The following is a 17776-nucleotide window of genomic DNA, read 5'->3' as shown; positions in this document are numbered from 1 at the left end:
ACCTCTGGCTGCCTGTAGACATGGAGTCTGCCTGGGATTCTCCCTTGCCCCCTGCCCTCTGCTTCTTTCTCTCCCTCCCCTCTCTATAAGTAAGTAAATAAATACATAAATAAAGCAGTAACTCTTAGAAGGAAGGAAAGAAAGAAAGAAAGAAAAAGAAAGAGAGAAAGAAAGAATGGTGTTTCTCAGGTGATGTCAGTGCTGCTGCTTTGATTACTTCTTAAGTATCAGGCTTGGTGGTTGTGGGGCAGGGGGAGGGGGCTCTTGGACCTCAACAAGGAGGTCTAAGCTGGAGGTAAAGATGTGGGCATCATCACTCTATAGGTGGTCCTTAAAGTCATATGCCTAGGCTGAAAAGAAGGCTAAGAGAGAGGTTCAGTCAAATGTAACTGGAAGAAAAGAATGCCAAAGACTGATTCAGCCAGATGAAAACAAGCTACTGCCTTTGACAACTGAATGCCATCTTTTCCACCTGAGAGGATGGTTGTCAGAGCCTTGGTTATAGTGGATTGAGGAACAGAATGTTAAATGAGCAATTAAGGACTATGTATTTTGAGTTTGGAAGAAAAAAACAAGGGCAGAATTAGTTGAAGGGAAAGGCATGAGGGGAGGGGAAAAAGAGGTCTGTTACTTTTTTTATATGATGATGGAAACGAGTAAGTAGGTTTACAGGCAAAGGAAGTGCTTCAATTTCTTTAAATTTTTTAATATTCTCAAATACTTAATTCAACATATTTCTCAAGCACTTGCTATATGCCAGAACTGTTCTGAGATCTCTGGGTACATTAGTCAACAACATTCACAAAGTTCCAGGCTCTCACGGAGCTCACTGTTTTGTAGTTGAGGACACACAATAACCAAAATAAATACATTGCATATAGTAGGTTATGAGGAAACGTTGTGGAGAACAAAGAAAGGGAGGGTAAGTGAAATCAGGAGTGCCGGTGAGAAGATGTGGGGGTGCCATCTCATTAGGGGGGCCTGACCAAGCAGACATGAAGGAGGAGAGCGTGTGAGAGGACAACTGCAGGACGCGATAGGGAGTGAAGGAAGAGGTAGTAAAAGATGGAGTCAGATCCTGCCAACTTATTAAGCAGAACAACAGACTATTCAGAAAATGAAAAAAAAAGAAAAAAAAAATTAAACTTATCAGAATCAAACTACGATTAACTCAAATCCTGACAGCTTTATTATTTATGGTGCCAGATGGTGATTGCTCTTATTAATGTATTTACTTTCCTTACTAACTTATAAAACAAAAAAATGTATGGAAACCATGTACGTACCGTCCTCTGAAAATCAATCAAGTTTAATTTCTCTACACAGAACTTACTCGCAGTCGGATAATAGGCTTCTCTGGCTGTCCAGGATTTCCCAGACGTTCTCGCTCAGCGTTTTCAAGCATTTCTTTAATCTCAAAATAAAAATATTGTCATGACTTGGGGGAAGGATACTACTGGCATCTAGGGGGTTAGAGGTCAGAGAGGTCATTGTAGGATTAAACTCCTACAATGCAACCTCCCACAACAAGGTACTACCTGGGCTAAAAGGTCAGTTGTGTCAAGGCTAAGAGACCTGACATAGGCCTGACCAACCAAGCCATTTTCTACCTCCCAAGGACACATATAGGACCTCAGTCCAACAGAACCCCTAGGAGTTGATTTGCAACAACTCAGAAAACAGGCTCTCTCAGCTCTAAGGACATTGTTGAGTCTGGGTGCAACCCTGTGGACATACCCTCCTCAGGGTGAAGCTTCAGACAGCTACCTACAGGGGGCTAAACACAGAAATAGACACAGAAACCGCAGTCTTAATGTGGGTTTTTGGGTCTAATCCTCTTGAAACCAGAATACTCAGCTATGTGAGTTACATGCCCTGGGAAGGCTGTGACACTGGGTAAGTGATTTCATCTCAGGTTCAGTTCTTCTTTCCATAAAATTTGGACACTACCTACCGACAGCATTGTTGATTGGATTAAATGCAAAATGCTGTCAACAGTGCCCAGGATATATACACAATTGACGAATATCAGTGATAACTGCAAGAATTACAGTGACTGTCAGCAATTAATGGTATTAAGCTGTCCATTTACATACTATTAAGTGCATTCGCACAACATAAGCAGCAGCTCTAGAATCTCTCGGAGGTTGGGGAGGGGGAAACCTGCATGGAAGGTGAGGTATGGTACCTATGCCAAAGCTATAAGGCACATAACAGGCACATTTGAAGATCTCACTGGAGGCAGCATTCAGGGTGAAAAGGATGCTTAACAGAGATTATTAGAAATGCTAAGGCTTTCCTCATCCTCCACTGTATCTTCCCATTCACCAACAAAAGCCACTGCTTGCTTTCAGAAATAAAATGAAAAAATTACCAAATCAGAATAAAAACAAAGAAAAGATTATGTGTAGATTTTTGAGGAAGAGGACTGGAACTGGGAGGGGGCTTAAAGTTTCTTCTATGTTTAATGTTCTTCCATCTCCAAGACTAGAAAAAAGGTCTTTGATACAACTGAACTCATTTATGGAACAACAGTGCTTCCTTGTGGGCTTCATGAGACTGGAACAAGGACAAAGACTTCTACTCTAAGGAAGTATTTAATTCAATGTAAATCACCTCTCAGCTAACGCAGATCTCATCGACCTTTATCTAGAGGATTACCTTCTCCAAGCAGAAGCTCTGTACAGTCTGAGTTACTTTAGGATTATCTGGGTTAAAAATGTCTGGATGATCAGCCAGAACAATATCCTCCATGAAAAACTGCCGCACTGTGTGAAGAGGAATTTTCTGCATATTCATCTTTCTTCCTTTTACTCGCAGCAAACCGACATGTCTGAAACGAGGGAAATGAAAGGAGTCAGACTGTAAATTTTCTCAGGAAAATGTACACACCAAAACTACTGTATCTCTAAGTTCCTACAGAATATTTCTCCATAAAAGCATAGTCTTAAAAAAAATCTTTTAGCAACCTAACACTGTATCATCAGAAAAAAAATGTTAACATTCATCCACAGAATAAAATCCACTCATACCTCCCTGCCTGAACAAATATACACTCTAGTGAGGAAAGACGACAGTAGGTAGGACACGACATTACCAGACCATGACAACAGACAGATTATGCCACATATATGGATTATGTGTGAGTATATATGTACATACACACATAAAATCAATTAGCAGAACTCTGAAGAAAAAAAGCCAAATTTACATCCTATTACCATATTCTTTAAACCGGTTATTATCATCATAACAATTAAAATCTGAGTGGATTCAAAAGGTAAAATCCATTATACAAATTGGGCTTATTCACTGTTAACTACTTTATCATATAATTCCCCTAAAGAATTAAAATAAACGAGATATACTGTAACGTTGCATTTATAACCAGAAAAATCTCAATTAAATGGCATACAGTGAATTTGTTTATAAATGGACTTTGAGAAATTGGTAATCATCATCCACAGCATTCTAAATTGAAATTCAATTAGTAAAAGTGTTAGCCCTGAATATGCCTAATAAGCAGCAAAATAATTAACACTATTGGGATACTCTCTTTTGAAATGGCTTAAGATCTGGGAAACTAGTAAGACTACATCAAATAATCTTCCTAAAGAAATCTATCATATAAAAAACCATCAGTACTTTGAACCTGTAGGGTGATTATAGCAAGAGATTTGTTTATTCTAATTGATTTGCCAAATATAATAATTACTTACTTCTTTACAGTTTCTCCTGGGGAAAGAGAAGTAACCACTGAACTTCCAGGTTGTGATACATAAAAGAGTTGCTGTTCATTTTTGGTTGGAGCTATTTTACACTCATGTTCATGGCCCCAGATAACAAGATCAATGAAGTCATCCAAAAATTGCTCTGGAATGAAGTTAGTATTTCCGTGTTTACTCCTATACAAAGATTTTAAAAAATAAATATAAACATCCAAAGCTATAGGAACACTTCATTTTAAGAAAAGATATACAGATCTTTCTTTCTCCATCCATTAAAGCCTTATTACAACTCTTATTTGTGCCAGAAACTATTCAAGGGATTAGGGGTGCAAAGATAATACCTAATTCCTGCCCTCAACAGGTTTACAAATTTGCAGGACACAGATAGGTAGGAGCCACAAAAGAGAAACTGGTCAGTTCCACACTGAGAGGCAAATTGCAAAAGGCTTTACAGAGGGCAAGTCAGAAAAGCATGAATTTCATCTAGTGTGGCTGAGCAGAACGAATGCAGGGAAGAGCTGGAAGTGAAATCAGAAAAGCAGCAGCATGAGCTCTATCAATAGTGGAAACAGAGAAATTGATTTGATTATTCATAGAGGCAGAAAATGAAAGTGAGTGAAGTCTAAACTTTGTAGAATAAAAAAAAAATCTCTAAACATGCCCAGCCATTTTTTAACATGATTACTGAGAAGAATGGGAGTAAGAATTTCAGTCTTACTTGAGAGATGAGTTTTCAATATTAAATAAAATATTTTGTGAAGATTTGCAAACTCTGGTGTTATACCTAGATCAGCTGCTATTATTAAAAGATACGTGAAAACCCAAAGTGAGGAAAGGCAAGAAGTTTTCCCTAACACTGACTTTATAACTGGGAATTTAGTAAGGGTCCAAATACCTCAACCTAGCATTCACTTAAGGCAAATCAACATTCATTCACTCAACAAATATTTCCTGTGGGTCCACTCTATGCCAGGTGTCCCAGGCCTCTTCTAGATACCAAAGACATAGCACGGAACAAAGTCCTTGCTAGTGTGGGAACATGCAGTAATACAATATGTACATGTGTGTGCATTACCCTGTCAGGTGGTGGTGGGTGCTGTAAAGAGAGATAGAGGGAGAAGTGACACAGAATGGGAATGCTACTAAGCTACTATGGTAGTTAGGATAGGCTGCTCTGTCAGGTGACACATGAGCAGAGAACTGCAACAAGGGATTGCGGTTGAGGGATTGAGCATACAAGGGAAGAAAGTTCTAGAAAGAGGGCTAAGTCCTCGGCAGAGTCCTAGAACAGATGGGTGGCAGAGGTGGTGAAGTAGGAATGTATTCAGCGAGTTCAAGGACTGCAAGGAGAGGAGCATGGCAGAGCAGAAGGAATGCAAGGAAGAGCTGAAAGTGATCAGACAAGCTGCAGGCTCCTGTAGCTAAGGATGTTTTTATATTAAAAAAAAAACACTTATCGGGGCACCTGGGTGGTCAGTGGGTTAAGCCACTGCCTTCGGCTCGGGCCATGATCTCAGGGTCCTAGGATCGAGTCCCGCATCGGGCTCTCTGCTCAGCGGGGAGCCTGCTTCCCTCTCTCTCTCTCTCTGCCTGCCTCTCTGTCTACTGTGATCTCTGTCAAATAAACAAATAAAATCTTAAAAAAATAATAAAAAAACACTTATCTAGGGCATGACATAATCACAGTTCCTGAAGAAACAGATAACTCGAATACTATATGATGTAACTGTGCTTTCACAGAACACTGACTCCTTCACAGAAGAGGGAACATTATACTGGTGGACTAACTCTGATTTGTGACTTAAAAGTTGACCAAACCAAACCAAACCAAACCAATCAAACAAAAAGTTGACCAAAACATTCTGATGGAAGTATTTTGTATGACAAGGTCCTCTTCTGCTTTGGAGTCTACTTTCTTTTTCAGCCACAGAAAGAAACCGGGAAATAAAGCAAAATGTAAAAGGCTCATGAGAAGCCACTCACTAGGACAAACCCTGTTTTTCGTAAGTCCATTGAAGCAATAAAAAAGTACGTAAGAATGCAGAGGGTGACAAATGAGTCCAACAGTGTTACAGAAGAACTGCATAATCACGTTGAAGGGGCTGGGGGAAAAGGAGCTGGCCTTTCGTGGTCAAAACACAAGTGGTTTTTTGACTACATATAGTAAGGCTAACTAAAATAACTTACATAAACACTATACACTCATTGACAAATTTGTTTCTCATGGGTAGAGGTCAGCAATTTTGAAATTACCTTATATATGTCAACCAAGACTGAAAAAATTAAATATATTACAGATATTATGATCCAAGTTTCTAACTGTTAGAGAAAGAACTCCCAAATAAGAAAAGGGAGAAGACAAAAATGAACCTGATAGGGCTGGATTACAGTAAGTACAAACTCTTGCTTGTGTGTGTGTTTTTAATAGCTACAGATGTATATACATGGGTTAGGATATATATACACATATCCCTTTCACTCTGATCACTGAGGGCTAAGAGAGTCCCAGCAGCAACAAGCACACCTGGGTCTCTAAACACTGTTCTCCAATAAAGACAATCAGGGATCCTTGGCAAAGTGGTTGATTCCAGGACTAGAGCCAAAAATACAGTATGTGTCTGGTGCACCTTGTGGTACCAGAAAAGTGAAGGACATGATCAAAAATAAATAAAATGGAAGAGGGCATGCTGAGAGGACAAAGAAGCTAAAATAAAAGAACTCTCAGTGGTCAAAACTGGAATAATTTGAGCAACAACAACTAAAAAAAAAACCCTGATAGTTTTGGATTATAACTCAAAGGATAAAATAAATATCCTTAAGTCCATACCAACATAAATAAATGAATAAATAAATGAGAGAGAAGGGACAAATCTTCCTTATAGAAGAATTTCAATTAATAAATGCAGAAAGAATGAGGGGAAATAAAAAAAATAACAACTGCAATACCATAGTGTTCATTGCTGGAAATGAGATCCCCCACCAAATATTTCCCAAAATATTAATTACAAAATGGGAAAATGGGACCTTGACCCTGGTGCAACTTAGCATACACCACCTTCATCAAACTATGAGTGTTAACATCACCAGCAACTAGCCATTGTCATCATCTCACCCATTCCCATTCCTGATGCTGCCATTCCACCTCTCATTCTGACTCAAGTTCCTGGAATCACTTACGATTTTTCCTTCTGACTTTTCCCTACTTTGGGAAAGCAGAAAGGGTAGCAGAATTGGGAAGCCCGAAGCAAGAGAAAGAACAAACTCCCAGTGGTGCAAAATTATAGGGAGACTGCACTTATTAAAACTCTGGCCTGCTCCTCCTTCAAAACTCACTGTTTGAGAGAATATATAAAACAGAAGGCTGCCTTTCACTGAGTGCTTAGTGGGTTTAAGTACCAGTATTTTATATTCAGTAAGTGTCTGTTCAATAAGTAATAAATATAATCAGGCCCAAATCCCAAATCAGGTATCTCTCAGGTCTGTCCTTTCCACATCACTTTCACTGCCATCATTTCACACTTTAAGTACAGTTATCACGGTACATCTTGCATCAAGTCTTCCTTCCTTTCAGTCGATCCTGAACCCTAACAACAGATCGAACATCTTCAAAATACTAACAAAAGACAACCGCTCTAGCTATATCTAATGTATTCTAGAAAAATACCTGCCTATATGTACCAGGAGATGCATGTAAGAGTATTCATAACAAAAAGGCTGAAAAAAGCAAGAATCTGGAAATAATATAAAACATTTACCAACACAAGAAAAACTGTAACTGTACAGATCAGTGGAAATTAATTATGCTTTTAAGCATCAGAATGTATAAATCTTAGTAATGTAATGTGTAACATAGTAAGCCAGCTACACAAAATACACAGAAGGGTTCCAGTTGTTCCAGTTGTATCAAAACTAAATAAAATACTCTTGACAGATAATTATGTGATTAAACAATAAAGAAAAGCAACAGACTAATTAAACAGAAATTAAAAACAGTGCTTCCCTCTGGGGTAAGCAGAAAGAAGGCGTTAGGGAAGCGCATGGGATAACACATTGTGAATGCTCTACTTCTCTGCTGAATTCAAAAGTATCCAATTTTATAGTTATTCCTGCACCTTATTCATATGTCATAAACATTCTTTACAGATAAGAATGTATTGGAAACAATTTCAAAATGCAGTCACACAAAGCACATGGAAGTTTTGCATGATCCTACACTGTCAACTTTCAAAGAATAAGGAACATTTTACAGAAACACGAAAGCCTGGAAATAGAGATTTGAGGAATCTCAATACTGGACTCAAAAATTAAAAAACAAAAAACAAAAACACGAATACTTTCACCTGTTCTGATGAATCACAAATAAGTTAAACCAAGAGTTTTCATCTTCTTTTGGTCTCAACATTGTTACTTTTTTATTGACAAACATTCGATAGAGTCTTTCATCTGGAATGGACCCTGAAACAGACATTATTTTAAAACTGGTTTTTTACTTGGTTGAAAAATGAATGTTTTGCTTCTACCTTATGTGCTTCTCTAAGTATTTCATTTTCTTATCAGAGATATATTTGAAATCTGGAATCATTTACACACGAGTAGGTTCTGGGTTCTTGCATGACAGCTGTTGAGAAGATACTTGCATTTTAAAAATGTTTTCCAAGTCAGGCATACATACCTTCAAAATCTGGAAAACATGGAATGAAAATCTGAAATTTTCTATGAAAACTATTTCTATTTGAAGTTTTCTTAAATTCTTTTTTTTTTTTTAAGATTTTATTTATTTGACAGAGATCACAAGTAGGCAGAGAGGCAGGCAGAGAAAGAGGAGGAAGCAGGCTCCCCACTAAGAAAGCACAATGTGGGGCTCAATCCCAAGACCCAGAGATCATGACCTGAGCTGAAAGCAGAGGCCTTAACCCACTGAGCCACCCAGGTGCCCCAAGTTTTCTTAAATTCTTATTAAAATTTCCAATAATGTTGTTTTTCACTACCCCTTTATTATACATACTTTCCCTCTAGTATACACATTGTAACAGATACGTTAAAAAGGACGAGGTAAAAAAATAAATGTACTTTAAAAAAATTTTTTTTTCAAGATTTTATTTATTTATTTGACCAATATCACAAAAGGGCAGAGAGGTAGGCAGATAGAGAGAAGAGAGAGAAGAGGAAGTAGGCTCCCTGCTGAGCAGAAAGCCTGATGTGGGGCTCGATCCCAGGACCTTGAGATCATGACCTGACCGAAGGCAGAGGCTTTAACCCACTGAGCCACCCAGGTGCCCCCCAAATAATATTCTTATATTCTGTTTTTAAATAAAGATACTCTGCTTTTTAATAACATAATGACTTTTAAATAATTCTTCCTATACCCCAAAGGATCACCTTAGACTAGTGGAGAAGGCCAACAAAAACAACTAAACAAACAAATTACACTTTTAAATATTATAAAAGGGAAAAAGGATACTAAGAGGGCAAATATCAGTGAGGGGACAGTTGCTACTTTGTGCACTCATTAGGGAAGGCCTTGGGGGGAAAAAGCCAATAACACAGAAGCTAAGAACCTGAAAATATCTAACTTCTTTAAAAGAAATTTCTAGAGTGTGACCAATGAAATGGATACTGGAATACAGAACATATAAACTGGAAACAAAAAAGTCAAGGCATACAAAGTCCAGGGCATTAGGTTATCTACTTAGGTGTTAAAGTCTTGAGAATGCTGATAAAACTTAAAGATAGGTAGGTGAAAAATTTGAGAAGGAAGCGCAGGGCAGGTTAGCCAATTAGCCTTAAGGGGGCAAGATGTTTGCAGACAGTAAAGGACATGGCAAGCAGGGAGAAGGGGAATTCCCAGCCCACCCATTCCCCACTGCTCCTGCCCTAAACTCTGTAAGAAACCTGAGAGAGGCAGAGAAGCATGGGAGACACAGAACCTTAGGGACCAGTTTCCCTGCAGGTTGGGAAGTAGAGATACCATGCAGAGAAGAAACATGATATGAGGGACTTCATTAACTGTAGAGAGAAGGGCTAGGGTGAGAAAGTGGCGTGGGGACAGAGTCCAGTTAAGGAAAACAGAACAGGATGAAATGAGAGTTTGGGAAAAAATGGATGACCTGAGCAATGCAACAGGTGGTCCTAAGGCATAATGGGATCCGTCTCAGTCTGAATGTGGGAGTATCACCCATTTTCTGCAGATACAATCCCTAGCACTGCAGTGATTAAAATACCAGTTAGCATCATTTTTTTTTAATTTTTAAATTTTTTTATAAACATATAATGTATTATTAGCCCCAGGGGTACAGGTTTACACACTTCACAGCACTCACCATATCACATACTCTCCTAAATGTCCATAACTCCGCCACCCTCTCTTAGCATCATTTTAAAACGTGTATTTCACTCCTTGCTCTACCACTTAGGAAATCAGACTTTGATCTCATTTTCCTTATCTCTAAAATATAGATAACCATGGTATTTTTCTACTTTCTAGAAATTATGAAAACTGGACAAAGTCTACATAAGACTGTAGACTCCCTAGGGTAAGAATTTAAATAAACCCCCATTGTAATTATTCTTTTAAAAACATACAATGAAGGGGGCGCCTGGGTGGCTCAGTGGGTTAAAGCCTCTGCCTTCGCCTCAGGTCATGATCCCAGGGTCCTGGGATTGAGTACCACATTGGGCTCTCGGCTCAGCAGGGAGCCAGCTTCCTCCTCACTCTCTGCCTGTATCTCTGCCTACTTGTGATCTCTGTCTGTCAAATAAATAAATAAAAATCTTAAAAAAAAAAAAAAAACCATACAAAGAGGGACACCTGGGTGGCTCAGTGGGTTAAGCATCTGCCTTCACCTCAGGTCATGATCCCAGGGTCCTGGGATGGAGCCCTGTGTTGGGCTCCCTGCTCAGTGGGGAGCCTGCTTCTTCCTCTCCTGCTCCCCCTGGCTGTGTTCTCTCTCTGTTAAATAAAATCTTAAAAGATATACATCTATATCTATAGGTATAGATATATATGCACATAAAGAGACTTGAATGAAGTAAACAAGGTCTTCTAAGGCTATTATACTAAAATCACTCAAAGATATAAAAACTATGTTAAGGGGGCACCTGGGTGGCTTAGTTGGTTAAGCTTTTGCTTTCAGCTCGGGTTGTGATCCCAGGCTGCTGGGATCCAGCCCCGTATGGGCTCCCTGCTTTTCAGAGAGCCTATTTCTCCCTTTCCCTCTACTGCTCCCCTGCTTGTGTGTTCTCTGTCAAAAATATAAATAAAATATCTTTAAAAAAAAAAAAGACTGGGCGCCTGGATGGCTCAGTGGGTAAAGCCTCTGCCTTCGTCTCGGGTCATGATCCCAGGTCCTGGGATCGAGCCCCACGTCAGGCTCTCTGCTTGGCAGGGATCCTGCTTTCCCCCCACCTCTCTGCCTGCCTCTCTGCCTACCTGTGATCTCCGTCTGTCAAATAAATAAATAAAATCTTTAAAAAAAAAAAAAAGACTATGTTAGGGCTACAGTGTGAAATTTTTTCCTAATTTCTCTCAGGGTACTTTACAGTTGATTTAACATGGAATGTAATTTTTAAAATTATATACAATAAAAATAGTAAAGCTATTACATTATCAAGTATCAAGCTGAACTTAGTCCAAGGAGGACTCAACAAATAGACTTGGAATGTACTCTAAAAATATTCTTTCATTTCTTTGTTCATATGGAATCAAGCCTAGCAAATAGATTTTTACCTACTGGACACTAAATAAATTGAAGATAGCCAAGCTGATAAAAGCACATATTCAGCATTACAGATGATAGCTCTAGACTAGCAATGTTGTAACAAAAATATAACACACTAGCCACTAACACAGGCCAATTATGTAATTCTAAATTTTCTACTAACTACATTAAAACAAATAAAAAGAAACAGGTGAAATGAATTTTAATTTATTTTACTTAATCCACGAGATTAATAAGGCATTTTACGTTTTTTTCCACATCTTTGAAATCAGCTGTGATTTTATATTTACAGCATAACTCTATTCAGACCAGCTGCATTTCAAGTGCTCAATATCTACATGAGGCTGGTAGTTACTATACTAGACAGTGAAACTTTAGACATTTCAAAGACGTCCAAGATACACAAAATGCAGTGTTTCTAATTACTGTGTAAGTCTAACATTCAGGATTCTATATCTGAGTCTAAAAGAAAGGAAAAAAATCAACAGAAATTAAAGGAATTTTTTTTTTTCCCCGAAACGGCTCTTAGAAGTATTATCAAGGGCTAATGGTCCTTATTAAATACTAAAAAATTTCAACCAAAACCTTCTATCATTTTTTATAGTCACTCATCAGGAATAGATCTACCTCACTTTTTTTCCCAAACAGCAATAAAGTTAATTCCAGAATTTGATTTCAGTTGCTGTTTAAGTAACTATTTACTGACATAAATGATAAAATAAAACCATCTTACCTAAGCCATAAAGAGCAATTTTTGTGCTTCCTTTTTGGAGCAAAACTGGACTAATGTCAATCTTCTCCACAGACACTGAACGTCCAAAGTGATTTACAAATCCAGCACAACTTAAAATATCCAGGGCGCAGAGTGCATCTGCCTATGCAAAATATTTTCAAAGAATATGAATGTGTATCCAAAACAAATAATCTACAAATCATATTATTACCTATTAAAGTACATTCCATATACTAACTAAAACATAGATTAAGATAGTGCCAAAACAAAATTATAACAGTAGAAGTATTTACTACCTTTCTTCATTTACAAATAACCTACTGTGACTGGAACCACATGCTAAATACAAAGTTAGCATTTCATCAAAACTTATGATATGGGGGGGGGACAACTTATGATGTGGGGCACCTGGGTGGCTCAGTCAGTGAAGTATCTGTCTTTAGCTCAGGTCATGATCCCAGTGTCCGGGGATGGAGCCCCACATCAGGCTCCCTGACCAGCGGGCAGTCTGCTTCTCCCTCTGCCCCTCCTCCTGTTCCTGCTCACTTGCTCTCTCTCAAATAAATAAATAAATAAAATCTTAAGGAAAAAAAAAAAACTTATGATGTCCTGGTCACCAAAAATAAAAACCAGGGGCACCTGGGTAGCCCAGCTGGTTAAATGTTCCACTCTTGATCTCAGCTCAGGTCTCGATCTCAGAGGCTGAGTTCAAGTCTCTCATTAAAAAATAAATCAATTAAAAAAAGCCAGCCCTGAAATAAGCATTTTGTAATAAAAGCAGACCTCTTAAGCCATGGAGGAAAAAACTAGATTAACTAATAATCTATGATATTAATGATCAGATGAAACAAAAATATTTTTAGTGTAGGACCTCTATTACTGCTTCCCTATCAAACAGACAATAAAATGAACTAATTTAGATTTAAAACTGTTGAGAAATCATTTCCTACAGGTAAGATTTTGAGATAAGGGACATAAAAACACCAGGTAAACTATGAAGCTTTATATAAATGTTAGGTATTTATTCCTGCTCCTGGTTACTTATTGTCAACCTCAGCACTAATGAAATAAAAGCATACCGCACACACCAATTATTACTCCAGATTTTTAAAAATTATCTAAAAAGCAGTATAAAAGCTTATATGAATGATACAAAGTCAATTTGACTTTCTGACTCAATTTGACTAAAAATTTCTGGGAAGGACAAGAATGCTTTCCACAAACTAAATTGACAAATTGTAAGAACCCAATAATTACCCCTGTGGGATCATCATGATTGCCATGAATACTAAACACTGGAATCGAAATGTTGAGATTGTCATCTTGGTAGTTCACCCATGGAAACCTTTAAAAAAAAGAAAAGTTAATGTTTCTATGAACACAAAAGCTATTTTCCCCCTTTAAAAAATTAATGTAATTATGGGCAAATTGGATGATAGAAGTTGGCTATATAAGTGCCACTGGTTTGGCACTTTAAAGAAATAAAATGACAGGTAAGAATTCATGTCAATTCAAGTTTGAAGCATCTGAAAGTACTACACTTTTTTAAAAAAAAAAGTTTTATTTATTTATTTGACAGACAGATCACAAGTAGGCAGAGAGGCAGGCAGAGAGAGAGAGGGAGGAAGCAGGCTTCTCGCTGAGCAGAGAGCTCAAAGTACTACACTATAAAGAAAACACTGCAATATATGGTATTTGTGAGTTATATGAAAGATAGGCAGGTATACCTAACTACTGGAAAGTAAAGAGACCTTAAGAATTTTGAAAGCCTTTGTAGGTTATTTGTGGAAGGGGGAGGGAAGGAAACACATGCACTTCGGAAACCAAGATTTAAAACTCCAGGCCTGGAGCGCCTGGCTGGCTCAGTGGGTTAAAGCCTCTGCCTTTGGCTCAGGTCATGATCCCAGGGTCCTGGGATCGAGGCCCGCATGGGGCTCTCTGCTCTGTGGGGAGCCTGCTAACTCCTCTCTCTCTCTCTCTCTGCCTACTTGTGATCTCTTTCTGTAAAATAAATAAATAAAATCTTTTAAAAAATAAAATAAAACTCCAGGCCTATCACTTACTATCTGTGCAATTTACAAACCTCCCACCCACTTCTGCCCAGTCATCCAGTTCCTCTTCTCAGAGGCAAATACAATTAACAACTTCTAGTGTATCTATGCTATATATAGTATCTTACATCTTCATTAGCAAATAAATGTACTTCTTCTTACACAAATGGTAGCACAATATAGGTTTCTGTACCCTGCTTTTTCATTTAATGTTTTAGAAACCATTCTGTATTAGTACATAAAGAGCTTCCTTGTGCTTTCTTTGGGGGGACAGTACTTCAATTGAATGGGCTATCATAATGTGTTTAAGTAGTTACTTAACCAATGGACATTTAGAGTATTTCCATTTTTTTTACTTTACAAATAATGCTATACTGGGTAATCTTGTACAAAGTTGCCCTTGTGCAAGTGTAAGAAAACATCTAGAAAGGAGTTAGGTCAAAGGATGAGCAAGCATTTGTACATTTGGAAATTCTGCCAATTTCCCTCCATAGAAGTTGCACAAATTTACACATAATATAACAGCAATGCATGAGAGACAACTTTTTCCCTTTATTCTATCAGCTTTTAAATGGATAACCATGATTCTAAACCCTAGTGGGATGTTACAATCACCTAGGAATCTTTTAAGATCTAACAATGCTGATGACACATTCAGACAGTAATTGACCTGGAGACTGTCATCAGTATCTTTTTTAATATTTCTATGCAACTACAATGTACACCCAGAACTGCAAAATCACTGATCTATGCCATACTGACAGGAGAAAAACATCTCAGTAGAGCTTAATTTTATATCTTTATTATGAATGAATTCCATTTTGTATTTTTCATATTCTTATGTTTAAATGCCACTTCTTTTGTGAACTCAATCTGTATTCTTTACCTATGTTTTTATCAACTCTTGAATTTTTTAAATCGATTTGAAATAGCTATTTACCTACTGGGGAAATGAGACCTTAATTTGCAATGAGCTGCAAAAATTCTTCGTAGTTGAACTCTTGACTTTTCATTTTGTCTCAGAAAGTTTCTGTCCTGCACAAATTTACTTTTACAAAGACAAACATCAATTTCACTTTTATGGCTTCTCAGTTTGTATTGTACACAGAAAACCCTTTTCTGAATCTAAATTTTAAAACAACGTCCAATAGTTTCTTCTAATACTTTTGTTGAATAATCCATATTTTTCCTGCAGATACAAGATACCCCTTCACCAAATACAAAATTCCTACATGTACTGAGGCTACTTATGGAGCTCTACACTCTTTCACTTATCTGCCTATCAAGTCATGAGGCATATCACATTTTTAATTACTGAAGCATTTTTCCAGTTTTATCATGAAATAATTGACATATAACAATGTATAACTTTAAGGAATACAATATATTGTTTACAACACATATACTCCAAAATCACCACTACAACTAACACTTGCATCATCTCACATTTTTTTGTGACAAGAACATCTGAAATCTACTCTTAGCAACTTTCAAGTATAAAATATTACCAACTACCATCACTATGTTGCACATTGGAGTCTCAGAACTTACTTTATAACTTGAAGTTTATACTGTTTGACCAACATCTTCGCTTTTCCCTCAAGTCCTGGCCCTGGTTAACCACCATTCTAGTCTGAGTTCAGCTTTATCAGATTCCATATGCTAAAGAAATCAACACAGTATTTTTCTTTGTCTGACTTATTTCACAGTGTAATGCCCTCAAGGTCCATCCATGTTACAAATGGCAAGATGTCCTTCTTTCTCAGAGCTGAATTAATATTTCATGTTCATATATACATGGCACATCATCTTAATCCATCTTTATCCATTCATCCAACTAACAGGCCCTTATGTTCTTTCCATATCTGGATACAATGGATAATGCTACAATAAACACAGAAATGCAGATGATCTCCTCAAGACCCTGTTGGCATTTTCTTTTGGATACATACCCAGAAGAGGATTGCTTGATCATACGGTAGCTCTATTTTTATTTTTGAAGGAGCCACTGTACTGCTTTCCATTGTAGCTTAGTCAATTTACATTCCCACCAACAGTGCATAAGAGTTCCCTTTCTAACAGGTGTGAGGTGATATCTCATTGTGGTTTTGATTTGCATTTCTCTGATAACTAGTGATTTTGAGTACCTTTCCATATACCTGTTGGTCATTTGTAGATCTTCTTTAAAAAAAAGTCTATGCAGTTCCTTTGCTCATTTTTAATTAGATTGGATTCTGCTCTTTTGGGGGGAGGGGCGACACTATTGAGTTATGTAAGTTCTTTACATATTTTGGGTGTTAACCTCTTATCAGATAGATGACTGTATTTTCTTCTACTCCATAGGTTGCTTTTTTATTCTGTTGATGATTTCCTTTACTGCGCAGCAGCTTTTAAATCCGAGGTAGTCCCACTTGTTTATTTTTGCTTTTGGTGTCAAATCCAAAAAAAATCACTGCCAAGAATGATGTCAAGAAGCTTACTTCCCATGCTTTCTCCTAGGAGTTTTATGGTTTCAGGTCTCACATTCAAGACTCTAATCCATTTTCAGTTGATTTTCGTATATGGTGTAAAAGAGGGGGCAGCCTCACTCTTCTGTATGTGGCTGTCCAATGCTCCCAGTACCTTATTGAAGAGACTGTCCTTTCTTCATTGTATAGTCTCGACTCCTCTGTCATCAATTAATTGACCAAATAAGCATGGGTTTATTTCTGTGCTCTAATCTGTTGTCATGACCTATATGTCTGTTTTTATGCCAATACCACACTGTTTTGATTACTATAGCTTTGTAATACAGCTTGAAATTAGCAAGGCTAATGTCTCCACATTTATCTTTCTTAAGACTGCTTTGGCTATTTGGGGCCTTTTGTGGTTCCACACAAATTTTAGGATTGTTTGTTCTCTTTCTATGAAAAATACCACAATTTTGATAGAGATTGCACTGAATCTGTAGATCACTTTGGGTAAGGATTGGTTAACAATATTAATTCTTCCAATGTGTAAGCACAAACATCTTTCCACTTTTTGTCTTCACTTTATTTCACCAATGTCATAGCTTCAGTATACAGATCTTTCACCTCCTTGATTAAGTGTATTCCTAAGTATTTTATTCTATTTTTTCCTTAATTTCTCTTTCTGCTCATTCACTGTTAGTATATACAAATAGAATTGGTTTTTGTGTACTGATTTTGTATCCTGCAGCTTTACTGAATTCATTTATTAGTTCTAACAGTTTTTTGATGAATTCTCCCAGGTTTTCTAAATATAATATTGTCATCCACAAATAGAGACAATTTTACTTCTTCCTTTCCAAACTGGATGCCTTTTATTTCTTTTTGTTGTCTAATGGCTCAGGCTAAGACTTCTAATATGATGTTGAATAGGAGGGGGGAGAGTAGGAATCTTGTTCTGTTCCCAATCTTAGAAGAAAATTCACCACTGGGTATGAGGTTAGCTGTGGGCTTGTCATGCATGGCTTTTATTATGTTGAGGTATGTTCCTTCTATACCCAATTTATTGGGGAAGTTTTTATTATAAAAGGATGTTGAA

The 17776-nt window shown here is 37.4% G+C and overlaps 1 protein-coding gene across 5 annotated transcripts in view; it reads right to left on the bottom strand.

Moving 5' to 3' along the window:
- Positions 1-17776, bottom strand: part of MRE11 (MRE11 homolog, double strand break repair nuclease) — an 81664-nt gene that overhangs the window by 51477 nt on the left and 12411 nt on the right. For all 5 annotated transcript variants that reach the window (XM_082684110.1, XM_082684111.1, XM_082684114.1 and 2 more), the window contains 6 exons: positions 13437-13524; positions 12180-12321; positions 8069-8183; positions 3720-3905; positions 2662-2833; positions 1334-1414 (listed from right to left, as the gene is read on the bottom strand). In XM_082684110.1, coding sequence (XP_082540236.1) covers positions 1334-1414; positions 2662-2833; positions 3720-3905; positions 8069-8183; positions 12180-12321; positions 13437-13524 — 784 coding nt within the window. The remainder of the gene's footprint in view (positions 1-1333; positions 1415-2661; positions 2834-3719; positions 3906-8068; positions 8184-12179; positions 12322-13436; positions 13525-17776) is intronic.

This window comes from Mustela nivalis (genome assembly GCF_964662115.1).
Source record: "Mustela nivalis genome assembly, chromosome: 9".
NCBI classification, from domain to species: domain Eukaryota; kingdom Metazoa; phylum Chordata; class Mammalia; order Carnivora; family Mustelidae; genus Mustela; species Mustela nivalis.
Note: the sequence above shows the minus strand (reverse complement) of the source record. Positions and strands in the feature narration are given on the sequence as shown.